Here is a 13,824-nt window from a genome sequence, read left to right as displayed (position 1 = left end):
AAAACTGCCTCGAGCAAGTTATTCACGATTCTAGGTTACAGCACCGTCGCGATTTATATATAGATGTCGGTTTTGTATACAGAAACTAAGTAATGTAGAGTACATGAAACTGTTGTGAATGTGAATAGTTTGTTTCGTAATATGTATACCTACTATATTCTCTGTATAAACTGCGTCATATTGAACGCAACAGAAGCAAACGCTCTTTTCTCAGAACCGAATGACGTCACAAGCGCTTTGCTGCTGTTGGTGGTAAAACTCCAAAGTCGTTATTGTCCATTCATTCTTTCATCGTCCACAGGTTAACTAGAAATTCTCAGTAGTGGTAGGAGCTGTTGTTGATTACTAGCTGTGTCATATTTCGTGGTTTGCTCAAAGTTTAGTTCTTATTTATCTATGAAGAACTGGAGAATCCTCAAATTTATGCGGAGTATTCAAATGGGTGTACCAGTGTACCACATTGTGTTTATGGTTGTTCTGTTATAATTGTTGGGTAGTTATAAGTGTGTATAGTACAATGATTGGGATTTATATTGGTTTTATTGCCATCTTAATTATTTACTCATTGGCTTTAGTTTGTTGTTGCCTTTCTCTTCTATATGGGCTCTGAGTGTTTTTGTCATTTAAATAATATTTGTTACACTTTAGCCTGTCAACCTGTATGAATGTGTTATTATTATTTTAAGTAACCGTTTTCTCATCAGTCCAATGAATGTAATTTAGATTTTAATGCCCCGTTTAATTTTAAATACTCAAATGAATATGTGGGTCTATTGGGAATAGAAACCACGCTTTTGAGAATTTTGTATTTTTACATTGCGTGCGTTTTTGTCAGTTGTTGTTTCTTTTTCTTCTCATTAGCCTATTTTAAGTTTAGGAATTTTCTTTTAGTACTAAAATAAGGATTGAAAAATGTTGTAATATAATTTCTTGATTATTAAAGTTCACATACAAGTTTCCTTATACTTTATAAAGTAAATAATAATTTTTATATTCTATAGCTATAAGGACATATAAAAAGACATAAAAATGTATTAGTGACATCAACACTACAGTGATATATCCGTACTAAGGCTTGCATTTTAAGCTGCATCAAGTAAAGGTGTAGGCTACTGCCTTATACAAAGTTTAGATTCAAGAATGAACTTTTCATTACTCCGGACATGGAATCTTAATATTCACAACTCTATAATAAGGACTTTGAAAACTGGGCCACTGTATGTGGTTCTTCTCATCTTATGCTGTAGAAGCAATGCCACAAACACAAAGCCAGATGTGTATTTAAATGAATGGGCTGTTGAGATATATGGTGGGAATGATGTGGCTGATGAAGTTGCAGCTGCACATGGCTTCATTAACCATGGACTGGTAAGTTTATTACAGATGTATAATAAATATAAATACAACTATATTTTCGGAACAGAAAGTCTTGCAAAACATTAAACTTTGTAACTCATGCATGGTTTTCAATCTAGGTTATATTGGTAGTTGGTACGTATTTTATATTTCAGGCTTTTCTGTTAGTTTGTAGAATTATTACTAAACTTACAAACCATTACACAGATAATGAAGAGCAAAGATTTTTATCGCTTCTCTCATCCAAAGTTAAAAAAGAGATCGTTGGATTCTTCGTATGAACATCATCAAAATCTTCTAACAAATGAAAAGGTGCACTAACTATGTCTAGGCAATAAATAGCATTAGTGCAAATAAAACCAAATTTTCTAAACTTGTCGACATTTTGATCAATTTAAGTAAAACCATTTTTGGAATTCCAGCTTTGAACAGACATCAGTGATACCGTTATACATAGTGTTAATAGATGTTCCATTACATTTTCTGATTATTTTGCTTTTTCCATAAAATTCATTATTAAGGTAATGATTGAAACACCACATAAATGTTCCTTGAATGTAATTTGTTAGGTACACTGCCCCACCATTTCTACTGTTGAAAGATTTTATTAGTCTTTGGTTTCCACCTTCCTACATAATACATTGTTTTGTTCATTGTGGACTCCCAAAAATTGGTAATAGAACCTCACTCCATGACAATGTTACTTGCGAGTCAATTTCAACTCCATAGAAATCAAAGGATTCGTTTCTCCTTACCAGCTTATCGTAATTGATAATAAACAAACATGACATTCAATAAACATTAAGGTTAACAACTTTACACTTAAGTGAAAATTGCTGACGAGTATAAACATGTAGCCCTAACATTGTTAATTAAAAACGTTCAAAGTTTAAAGCAAAAAGATATTTCTTTGTTAGTAAAAATAAATCCAAAGCTATAAATGGTTGGATACCAATATGTATATAGAACAAGCACACTGATAAAATAAGAAAAAACAGTTTGTAAACATACATGAGTTTTACCATATATATATGCCATGTTTTAATTACCTCACGTTTTCGACTAGGTTATCAGAAACTATTTTTTGACATACACATCTCCACTTGTAGAAGGAAGTTGATTAAAAGTATTTCCCAGCACATGTGATGTGCTAATACTTTGGTACATTGCCACCCTTAGGGTTAATCTTAATAAACATCAAATGCGTAATAATCCATTTTCATATCAAGCATTTGAAACTTGAAATAAAGTCATACAGTTCTGCGGGTTTGCAATGAGACAGCACAGGGACGCACACTTCATAATCAATACACCGTGCGTAGCTTCCAAGATGTATCAGGTCTTCTTGTCAAAGATAGATTAGAAAATCTATTTTTAAAAATAACGGACGGTCGTCAGCGCTTTTTAATTTTTAAATCGTTTCCGTGGCTATAGTAGGAACATAATACTTTGTCTGTGTGTGTGGTAAATCATTTCGGAAACGGCGTGTCATATAAAGTAAGCTACGTTTATTTGAATACCTGTGGCCGACCGGTATCTGTATTGTTTTAAAACTCCGGTGTGTTCTCTCACGTCTGAAAAGTTCGTGATCGAAATATCACGCTTAGTTAAACAAACATGAACTCGTGCGTTTGCTCAGAACCTGCGTGCATTTTGCTTCATTTAATGATCTTCCTAAAGCGGGCTTAGTTTTTTTTATTCACTGTTAAATCGTGTTTTGTAACGGGCCAATGCGTCGCATAATTCGTAATTATCAAGGTTGGTCTACAGGATTTTACACGAAGCAGCTTTAGTTATGTTTTAAAATATATTTTCAGATTACATTTTACATAAATATCTACTTTAGAAACAAATATGATTGCTGTGATTCAAAATGTTATACCGGTTTAATAAAAGGTTTGATTGTCCTTTGTGGTAACTGATCTGTCACCAATACAATTGGCGGACACGCGACGTCGTTCCACAAATGCTTGATTCCGTCTTATCGACTTATGCATTATCTTTTGATTGACAGGTGACGTGGGCAGAGCAACAACGTTCGAAGCGGCGTGTAAAACGAGATCTTATCGATTTCGATCCGAATACTGGTCCAAATGACCCCGAATGGTCCCAGATGTGGTACCTGGTATGTAATGTTGTTAAATACTTGTTCAAACCACTGTGTGTATGCATATGCTTAAGCTGTAGTTATGTAAATCTCTGCATTACATCGATTCCACTCTGCTTAATGCCGACTTAATGAGAAAGAAATTACCTTAGCACACGATACACAACTTTAATAAACTGTAAACACGCCGCACCTTTTAACGCTACCAGTTCCTAGTTTACACATCTCTTCACCGCAACGACAAATCCCCATTCCTGCCGACAAACCAGGGACCATTATGACGTCACGATCGTTATCATTGTCACCGCGCGGTTTAGGGTCAAAACAAAACTTTGTTTTCCTTTTACAACCGCTCTAGGGTGAAGTGTTGATAGAAAACATACTTTAACTAGCGATGCCAGTTTTTTAATGTCATTATAATCTGCATCAAAATAATCGCCATGAGCGTGTAATATTCCCGTGGCAACATGGTTTGCTATCTTAACTTGTGGCCTGTAGTATGTAATTTAGTCCACCGCAGTTACATGACTGCGCCCGACACGTAACGAACACACAAATACTACACTAGACATAGCTTAAAGTCACCCTTTTAAGTTAATTCAAATTGTGTCACCTAGTTTGGGATGTTAAATCAAAAAATGACAAAGTAGGTTATGTTGTTATCAATTATAAGGTGCCAACAACGATACCTAGCATGAGAGTGGTGGAAGCTTGGAATGAAGGATACAGCGGCAAGGATGTATCAGTGACTATCTTGGACGACGGGATCGAACATAGTCACCCAGATCTTCATGCAAACTACGTGAGTTAGCCTTCGTATAACCTTCCTGCATGCAAATGCTGTAATAAGCCCGATGTAGCCTACGGAAATCGTGCGGGATATGAACCTATAGAAGTCTATTCATATTCGTTTAATTAGGACACTCCGTGTAGAGGCCTGTGCGGAACAAGCAATTACTGGCTGGAATAACCTTTCTTTAATAGCCGTTGATTTCCCAGGACCCGTTAGCGTCAAGTGACATCAACAGCCACGATGACGACCCGGCCCCGCGGCTCAATCCATCTAATGAAAACAGACACGGGACTCGGTGTGCTGGTGAAGTAGCCGCTGTTGCCAACAATGGGGTGTGCGCTATTGGAATAGCTTTTAATGCGAAAATCGGAGGTAATGCATGTTATGTGTGGACACGGTAACTATAATGTCACTATTTGAATGTACTGTATGCTTTTACATGCACATTAATTGGTCATGGAACCCTGGTAAATCATTAGCAACTAAAAAGTAAATCGAATGAATTCGACTCATACGATGCATAAAATTTTAAACGGAAACGTTTTGTTTAAACACAGGGGTTCGCATGTTGGACGGTGAGGTAACCGATGCGGTGGAATCCGCATCAATCGGGTTAAGACCGGAACACGTCGATATTTACAGCGCCTCGTGGGGTCCTGACGACGACGGCAAGACCGTGGATGGTCCAGCTAAAATGGCGAAGTTGGCATTCGAACATGGTGTAAATCAGGTAAAGTTTTCCCGTGTATTATTTGACATAATAGTGGATGTTTTCATTAATCGAATGTGCTCTTTTGGCCTACTACAGCTTCCGTATCCGTACTTTATTTTTCTCTGCGTTACCTTTATACCGGTATTTTGCGCTTGTTCGGTGTCATTTATCTTGATATATGCCGTTTTTAAACCTCGGTATACGCAAATTAATACAAGAAAATATTTTTAAGAAAAAAAAGTGTAATATACCCGTATACCGTTTACGTATAAAAAGTTCCATAGCATGTACTTGGGCGGGTACGACCTCCTAGATTCTAAATTAAAACCTTTTCGCATCTTATCTTTCTTATCCGCAAGGACGGTTATCGTCTCGTGTAATTTGAAACTTCGCATGCTGAAATTTTAATGAGCATGTGGATAGCGTTGGTCTTCGTATGTTGTTAATCCTGGATAATCCATTGCCCGATGGAACGTCACACGGTCTTTGAATTGTAGACCACTGTATTAACGTGGGATGATGTATAATGTAGTTATTTAGTTGCTGTGCTATTCGTGTCATTCGTATAAAGCCCGAGCTCGGTCGTTAAAATATACAAAATGGTACGACCAACGATTGTACGGTTTAGTATTTCCTATAAACCCGTTTAACGACCCGTTACTTCATTCTCGATTTAATACCACACATTATTACTTGTAAGTAAACGAAACTTTGATGACGCAATTAAAACTGACGTCGCTGAAACTGATGAGTCATCTCCGTATATAGAGTTGTGTATTGTGTCGTTGTTTCGGACCAAGCATAATCCAACGTCCGCGCTCGGTATAACATACAATGCCTGTTCCAGGAACTGAATGGTAATTTTTCTTTTATTTTATGCTTAGCTGTACTGTACCAACCGTGCATGTTTAAGCAACTATCCATTTATCCAGGGCCGAGAAGGTAAAGGTTCTATCTTTGTGTGGGCATCGGGCAACGGTGGAAGACACCAGGACAACTGTAACTGCGATGGTTACACGGATAGTATCTACACCTTATCTATAAGCAGCACTACTCAAAGAGGCACAAGACCTTGGTATTCAGAGGCATGCTCCTCCACATTGGCTGCGACATACAGCAGTGGTCGTTCTGGTGACAAACAAATCGTAAGTAGCTGTTTTTCTGCGGTGGAAGATAATGAAGCATCTTGTCCACGCGTATAGGATATGATCCCGCAGCGCAGCGCGCCCAATGCATTATTAATGCTCTGTTATCGCGTTCGTCTCGTTCCACGCGCCCAATTTCTTAACCCGCTTGTCCACATTATTATTGTGTCCGTTCTTAATGCCAAGCACACCAATCTAGATAACAACGGATCTCCGGCACGGATGCACGAACACTCACACCGGTACATCCGCCTCCGCCCCTCTGGCTGCAGGAATATGCGCACTTGCGCTTGAAGCGAAGTGAGTATACCAAAATTTCCAATCGGATAAAAATTTCGCCATTATCTTACTGAAATATGACCAGACCAACACCATAAACCGCAAATGCATAATCCCTATTTCATTTCCAAAGTGACCATCGATTTTAATTTCAACACAACGATTCCAATTCCAATTCCAATCGGTTTAAATACCTACTTCATCATTCGAGCCCTTACAAAGATATTTTAATCTTAAAGCAAACAGCCATCATTTTAGCTGCTGTCCAATTTCCCCACTTCCTTTTTAAATTAAGTTTGTGCCGCTTCGCACATTGTTTTGGTCCTAATCAATCATTCGTCGTCTGTATGTGTACACCCATCTGTTTCCCCGACAACCGTCTTATTAGCGGCGACGTTCAACTTAGCGTTGATCAAAAATTAATGCTATTTTTCTCCGAGTGCCTCAGCGTGCCCACCCTTGCATAATTAAGTGACGTGCCCCCGACCGACCGTTCTATACCAGCATCTTCTTAATGACGTTTACTTTTTGAATTCCAATATTGGTTTTTAAACACAACTGCTATAACGATGGCTATTATAGCGTACATCCACTTACGACTTACAATATTAAGCGTCGGCTGTATTGAAAAGTGGTATTTCGGGTTTATGGTAATCTAAATTGCAGCTGTATTTTGAATACATTAATAATGAAAATGTAGTTATCCTAAAACTGGATGAAAATGACGTAATGGAACAATTTTGTGCGATTGTGTCTTTGAGGGTTTACAACCTAACCAGCTTTGTACGAAACAAGGTTTATTTTCGTGAATTTTTAATGCCAACTCCGTCCTACAGTCCAAATTTAACATGGAGAGATATGCAGCATCTGGTTGTAAGAACTGCTAAACCTGATGGTTTAAGTGTGGATGACTGGCAGCAGAATGGAGTTGGAAGGAGAGGTGAGATAAATCTTGTTAGTTTTCGACTGTCATGTTTTAGGTGGTTTATTGTGCACTGTAATTGTGGGCAATTGCTAATCTTCGTATGTGTGGTAAGTTCGCATTGTGACTGTGGATTGTGTGTGGACTCGAACAATTTTATAACTCTACCTTATTTATAACTGCTGTAACTCGACTAACTGTAGTTATGTTAATTTTCACAAGTTGCTTATGCTGTAACAGTTTAGGAAATACGACTTCGGCCAAAACAATATTCAAAGTATATATTACCAACCATTCTATTGCGCAACGCAGCGTGGCTTAAAGGTAGTTGTTTTAATACAACACATTAGCTCAACCGTTTAAACACACGTTAACATGATTTTCTAACTCTCTTTTCACGCGCAGTGAGTCACGCTTTCGGTTATGGCCTAATGGACGCTTACGGCATGGTGACGTTAGCAAGGAATTGGACTAATGTTCCACAACAAAACCGTTGCAACATATCAGTCATCTCACCTGAAGAAACACCAAGGATCCTGAGATCTACTGAACCACTTCGAGTAAATGTTGAGGTAAGTTGAGACACAAAAATCCGAAAAACCAGAATCCAAATCCGTTTTCGCTTGTTTTGGTAATTTTGCCGAAATTCGAATTTCGGGATTTTCATAAGAATTCATTTTTTCGTTCAATAAACGTCACTTTTTCGTTTATTTACTAACGTATTGCGGAATAGTAGATTATCCAACGTGACTTACATACAAAGTCACTGTACCGGAATACGTCAGCTTACAAATGATAATTACGCCCGCGGGCTGCTGAGTATCATACCTCACATTATAGGTGCTTGTCGGTTGCCCGAATGGCGAGGCAGTTGAGAGACTGGAACACGTACAAGCCGAGTTAACACTGCGGAACGAACGCAGAGGCGACCTTACAATCCTGCTTACATCACCTATGGGTACTACCTCACAACTCTTGGAACCGAGGTAAAGAGAAAGGGGGCCACATTGTGCTTTTATAAATGCTTTAAACAGGGGCTGAAAATTTAAATTCAGAACAGATTTAAATTATTTGGGGGTAATAGGCCAACTCCGGACTCACCCGTGCAGAATTAAAGAGATATTAAATATAACATGCTTATACTGTATATGTCTTATATTTGCTTTACAGACGGAATGATATCTCTGCTAGAGGATTCACTAAATGGGCTTTTATGACGACACACTCGTGGGACGAAGACCCGCGTGGTACTTGGACACTGGAGATACGTGACCGCAATCAACGACCAGTATCAGGTGTGTTTCGACCGGGAGCGCCCCCTATTGAGCACTACGAAGGTATAAGAGTTAATGGTGGGCTTCAGTTGAATCCGGTGCTCGAGAGACGGTAAACCTTAACAGGCACAAAAGACGCAATTATTTATATTTATAAAATCGCATTTACATCTTACCTAAGATTACGTCTATTTCTGTCAAATCAGTTTCGATCCAACAGCTGGTATCGAACGATGAATGTCTTGACTCTAATTTGACAAAATTTCAATCGTATTTGTCACGCTGTGCAGACACACAGTAATTGGTAAATGCATGGTAGTCGATGCATATAAATCAATACATATATACTAGGATATTAATACAAAAGGTTCCACCAAAAGCAAAAAAAATAGTTGGATTTCAAATAAGAAACGACTAATAGACCATCGTTAACGTAAATTACCGCATACCTTTTTTCTTGGTTTAATTTATTTATTTTTCTTCATTCTTAAATACTTTTTACTAAAGTGGTGTCATTTACATATATTTATATATAATTTATATTCATATACATCCATATGAAAGCGTTATCATTTGTACTATAAACAAAATTTCCACTAATCTTCCTTGTAACAAACCACTTGTATAACCCATATACTTGCAGGCACATTATCCTTATTCAATCTTGTACTGTATGGAACCAGTGAACGCGACTGGCAACATTCAACAGCACCAGTATCATCATCATCAACAACAACAACAACCACTCTTGAAGCTCCGGTAAATAACACACATCCTATACCCTTGTATATTAACAGGGCATTTCTTTAATTAACACTCCATTGTTGTCCAGGTTGAAGGCTCGACGACCCTCCCACCACCAACCACCATTAAAACCACCACGACCACCATAGCAGGTGCGATGTTCATTAACTTCGCTTATAGGTTGTTAAACTGATATACAAAACATAACTCTAGAATTTCATACGGTATCGGCACCTTATTTCGTGACCATTTTATTTGTAAAAAAAGCGTTTTTACCTTTTATTTATTACTTCGGTTATTGTTTTGTGATTGTTAAATGTTAAAAAAAATTATTATTGTTTGTATAATATAGTAGGGTGGGGGAAGGTGGGTCAAGTTTTCACTCAAGTTTCTCATCCTGTTTGGTAGTAAACAAGAAACATTCAAAGTATCAAAAAATCGCATCATCACAACTTCCATAGACCGTTGTTAATTGTTTAAAACCCGACCAGGGGCTTTTTCTATTATGCCCTATAGCTGTCCCGTCTTCCCCACGCCACACTATACAACCTTTCAAAGCCACCGCAATATTCACATGCGGCCATTGCTTTCTCGTTTAATAAATTTTAAAAATTAATCCACAGCTCAGGGATTAAGAAACTGCAAGACCCCCCTTTCGTCCGGCAAAGGTTGCACGGGTACGTAATACATCGTCTATATAATATATGTTTGCTTTCATCAATGTCATTTATGTTTTGAAGTAATGACTTATTTTTCTGCCGCTAATTGCACGTCTGTTGTCATTATTTGTTGTCAACTTTACCAGTTCAATAACTTATTTCCACAAGCAAATATTGGACTAATAATATAACAATTCAATTTTATTCAATATGCATGTAAATTTTATGATAAAGCGTTTCAATTTATCCGATTTGGTCAATAACCCCAAAACTTGAGTAGTATAACCATGTTAAAATATTAACTTGCATTTTTTTTTATAACGGTGAAGTCACATTAAGGATTATATGAGTATGATAATAAATTTGATAATTGCGTAACATTTTTTTAATAATTGCGTAATATTTTTTTTAAATGCTGGAACTGTACAATATTCATAATATCATCCTAATCACTGTTAGAAAGCCACCCTCCCACAGAATCTCTGTGAACGTATGCGCGTATATGTTATAATAATAACCGGTGTAACACATGGTGATGGCGCTTGCAATGCTTAATTGCCCCGAAGAATCGCTTCCTGGTTTGTCAGTTGCTGGTGAAACTGAGCTATCGGCTGTCGTCATCCATGCATGCAATGGTGTGTACAACTGGCATGACTATGTTGTAATCTTCGGTGTGTAGAATGTAGGTATGCGATACATTTATATTCTGAATCACGTCATCCCAGAAACGGTCGGTGGCTCACTAACAGTGCAATCTAACTCCCATATAGTAATGTGTTTGTTTTTGGCTTTTCTCCTTCATCGACTTCTCTCCGACGACGACCACGATGCTCCTAATGACGTATTCGACACGAAATTATGACGTCATACCCTGTGGACACGTGACTTTACTCAACTGTGGTTTGTATGTGCTGCTTATTCATTTTATATTGGGTGACTGGCACCTGGCTGTCGTTACTGTTGGAACCTCGACTTTATTTATCGGCGACACAACAGTCTGCGCGAGGGGCTCGTACCTCAACCCTGTGACCCATGCTTGTCTCAGTGCGTGTCCTCCCGGTGATTACGAAGCGGAAGAACGTGTTGAAGTATCTGTGGTGACGAAACCGCGCGGAGTCATCACCCCGGAGGAGATCAGCGAGGAATCGAGTTTCGAAGACGAGGAACGATTTTCTGGCTATGTCTGCCGACCGTGCGCCTCGCTCTGCCACAAGTGCAACGGTGCTAAAACTAGCGATTGCGTTCAGTGTGTGGCTGGAGCACAGTTCCGACTTTCCGACAATGCGTGTATAGACAAAGGTGTTGGAGACCCTGCTCACCAACACAATACTCCTGCCTCCATAAACACAGGTTCAAACTACATGTTCCTGGCTATTCCAATGGCAGTGATAGCCTTTATTGGAGTGTTTATAGTTTGCCAATCCCGCACTCGTCCGATATCCAACTGCTTAAAGGGCTCCAAGACACAGTACAAATACCTACCTTCGGGAGACGGGGCGCTGCAAGACCTTGAGGAATATCACGACGAAGATGAGATACCACCTGTTACAACGCGCACAACTAAGGACGAACCGAACGTTCATCAAAACGGTTACTCGAGGATTCAACTGAACGGTTATACGAGTTCAAAATTAAACGGCACGCAGTAACGTGAAGCACATTTGCAGCAAACCTTCCTATCGTTAATCCACAACACACTACGCCGTTTCCCAACAGTTGGGAATTTAAAACCCGTTCAAATACCACAGACACACGTTTGTTGTTTATTTCTCGTGCAATATTAGCTAACAGCGCTCTTTCTTCGCGGACTTAGTTTTAAATCGGCGAGTATACGAACAAACCCCTAAAGTGTACTTCGGCGAACTGCCTACAACTGTCGAGCTACTTGCGCAGTAACCATCACCACGGGTTGGGTTTTTACAAATGTACCTTGACGTATCTACAACGATGCGAAATGTTGGGTGTGGTAAAATATTTTTCGCTAATTCCAAGCACCTACGCTGACATGCAGCACTATGCATTGTGATATATATATACCGTTCGCACATGTATTTCTCGCTTAACAAAACCACGTTTTTTTTTCCACGGCCACAATCGTCGCCTATTTATTTTCGTTCTTGTACCCCAGTTGCCTTACACATATAGTACCTGTTATATGCAGTTGGCGTTCACAGCCAAACTGCGAAGGTAGTTTGAATGTTCCTCGCTGACGTTTACTGCAGTCACCCACGCACTTACCCGGTAACAGAATTTAAAGGCGTTTTTTAACAGACCCATTCAATGTAATGTTTTATTGTGCTGTAGTTTTGACCTAGATGAATTTCAATCATTTTTTCAATTTCCATTTGTACATAAGCTTAACTCTGTCTTACTGTTATGTACTGGAGTGCTTGATCGCTAATTAACAAGAACGACAAACAAACAATTAAAAATAAAATTTTAAAAGCAACACCATCATTTTTAAGCACTAAGCTATACATACAACAAATATAAATAGATATCACGAAAAATATAAATAGATACCACGACCAGTACATTTTATTATGCTTATTAATACCCGAGTTTAGGTGGGTGAAGTGTTTTTTTAAAACTACATTACAATCCAAACGTTTCTGTTCAGCACGAATTACACGTTGTTATATCGATCAATTACTGTCTTTCACCTCGTGCAAGCCGCTTCGAAATACACACTTTATTTCACGATTTGCTTTGATTTCTGGATCCAGTGGTAAATTTGGCTTGTGTTCATGGCGCCCTCTATAACTTTAGTTTAACATACCTTTTGTAAGTTATAAAGGGCGCCATGCTTGTGTTCCAATCAGTGTTTACCGATTGACGAACTTTTCCATTGCCGTGTTTTATTACACGCTCCACTGATCCTATTTCTAAAGGTGTTTTCTGATCTGCTGGGAACGGTTTTCTGTGTACGGTAGCACTTTGTTCTTCCCACGTCACTTGGTTTTGTCATGCTCAAGCGTGTAGGTAGTCTAACATACGCAACTAAGTTAGGATTTATTGTTGTTGCCCTATCATTTAAGAATGTGGGACGTTCGTCACCGGTTAAGTTAATAGTGTGTTTTCTCAATAATTGAATTAGGTTGCTAGGTTTAGACGTAATTCATGTATATGAACAGTCAATAAAGTCACAAACACCTTAGGGTTTATTTTTACAGTTAGCAGAATGGTCCAACAATTTTCGTTGAAATAGCAGGGCTACATTTCTTGCAGCCTGTGGGAGGTAATTTCTCTACACCGGACAAATTGCCGCAACGCTTCGCTTGGCCAGACATAGCAAACCGATAACGAGGGCACGAAGTGAGAAGGATAAAGAAAGAAACGATTACTCAGTCGCTTCGTCTGCGAACGTTGAGGTTAGTCCAGTTCATTTTAGGAAGTATCCGGTGTCATTAAGCTGAAGTCGATTTATTTTGCCGTATAAGCCTAGTCAACTTGTATCTTTGCTGAAATCATTCGAACCTAACTGTTCAAATATTATGACGACAGCTCGGTCATGTGCAACCTTCAATGTTCCAAACACATTAATGATTAAACAAAGAAGCCGGTGAATATCCCGAAGGGCCTTATGTCTAAATTCGTCTCTACCGTACGTCCTAAATTCGTCTGAGCTACCGATTAGGAAACGGTTCCGACTAAGCAATGCAGCTCGTTATAGATTTAGGACGGCAGATTTGTATAAAGTGCCCAAAAATGTGTACGACAGTATTAACAGGTTTATTCAGCTGTTTTTGAGGTTTGTTACGAAGCGCAGGCTACGATTTATTCTTTTTAGATGTACAATAGTTTTAAAAAGTGCTATTTTTCTGAAAAAGTAT

The 13,824-nt window shown here is 38.6% G+C and overlaps 1 protein-coding gene across 2 annotated transcripts; it reads left to right on the top strand.

The window, feature by feature from the left end:
• The first annotated feature begins 999 nt into the window (after nucleotides 1-999).
• Nucleotides 1,000-12,694, top strand: LOC149742971 (proprotein convertase subtilisin/kexin type 4-like). 2 transcript variants are annotated; one of them, XM_089872713.1, is made up of 16 exons: nucleotides 1,000-1,368; nucleotides 1,564-1,668; nucleotides 3,371-3,481; nucleotides 4,137-4,265; nucleotides 4,463-4,628; nucleotides 4,814-4,986; nucleotides 5,901-6,113; nucleotides 6,313-6,413; nucleotides 7,229-7,332; nucleotides 7,720-7,886; nucleotides 8,155-8,300; nucleotides 8,485-8,609; nucleotides 9,232-9,347; nucleotides 9,421-9,484; nucleotides 9,956-10,009; nucleotides 10,988-12,694. In XM_089872713.1, exons 1-16 carry the CDS (start codon nucleotides 1,141-1,143, stop codon nucleotides 11,638-11,640), a joined length of 2,655 nt encoding a protein of 884 aa, XP_089728839.1. In that variant the 5' UTR covers nucleotides 1,000-1,140; the 3' UTR covers nucleotides 11,641-12,694. The 2 variants fall into 2 exon arrangements, with proteins under 2 accessions (XP_089728839.1, XP_089728832.1); XM_089872706.1 differs by having other exon boundaries at nucleotides 8,485-8,651.
• Nucleotides 12,695-13,824: the final 1,130 nt, after the last annotated feature.

Source organism: Ciona robusta, chromosome 1, assembly GCF_009617815.1.
Source record: "Ciona robusta chromosome 1, ASM961781v2".
Taxonomy (NCBI): Eukaryota; Metazoa; Chordata; class Ascidiacea; order Phlebobranchia; family Cionidae; genus Ciona; species Ciona robusta.
This window is presented reverse-complemented; position numbering and strand designations above follow the sequence as displayed.

Bases quoted from the DNA above. Each gene is read 5' to 3' on its own strand.
- LOC149742971 (XM_089872706.1), top strand. From the start codon at position 1,141: ATGAACTTTTCATTACTCCGGACATGGAATCTTAATATTCACAACTCT. The intron at 3,482-4,136 runs GTATGTAATGTT...ATCAATTATAAG, and splicing joins GGTCCCAGATGTGGTACCTG to GTGCCAACAACGATACCTAG. The intron at 4,266-4,462 runs GTGAGTTAGCCT...TTGATTTCCCAG, and splicing joins CAGATCTTCATGCAAACTAC to GACCCGTTAGCGTCAAGTGA.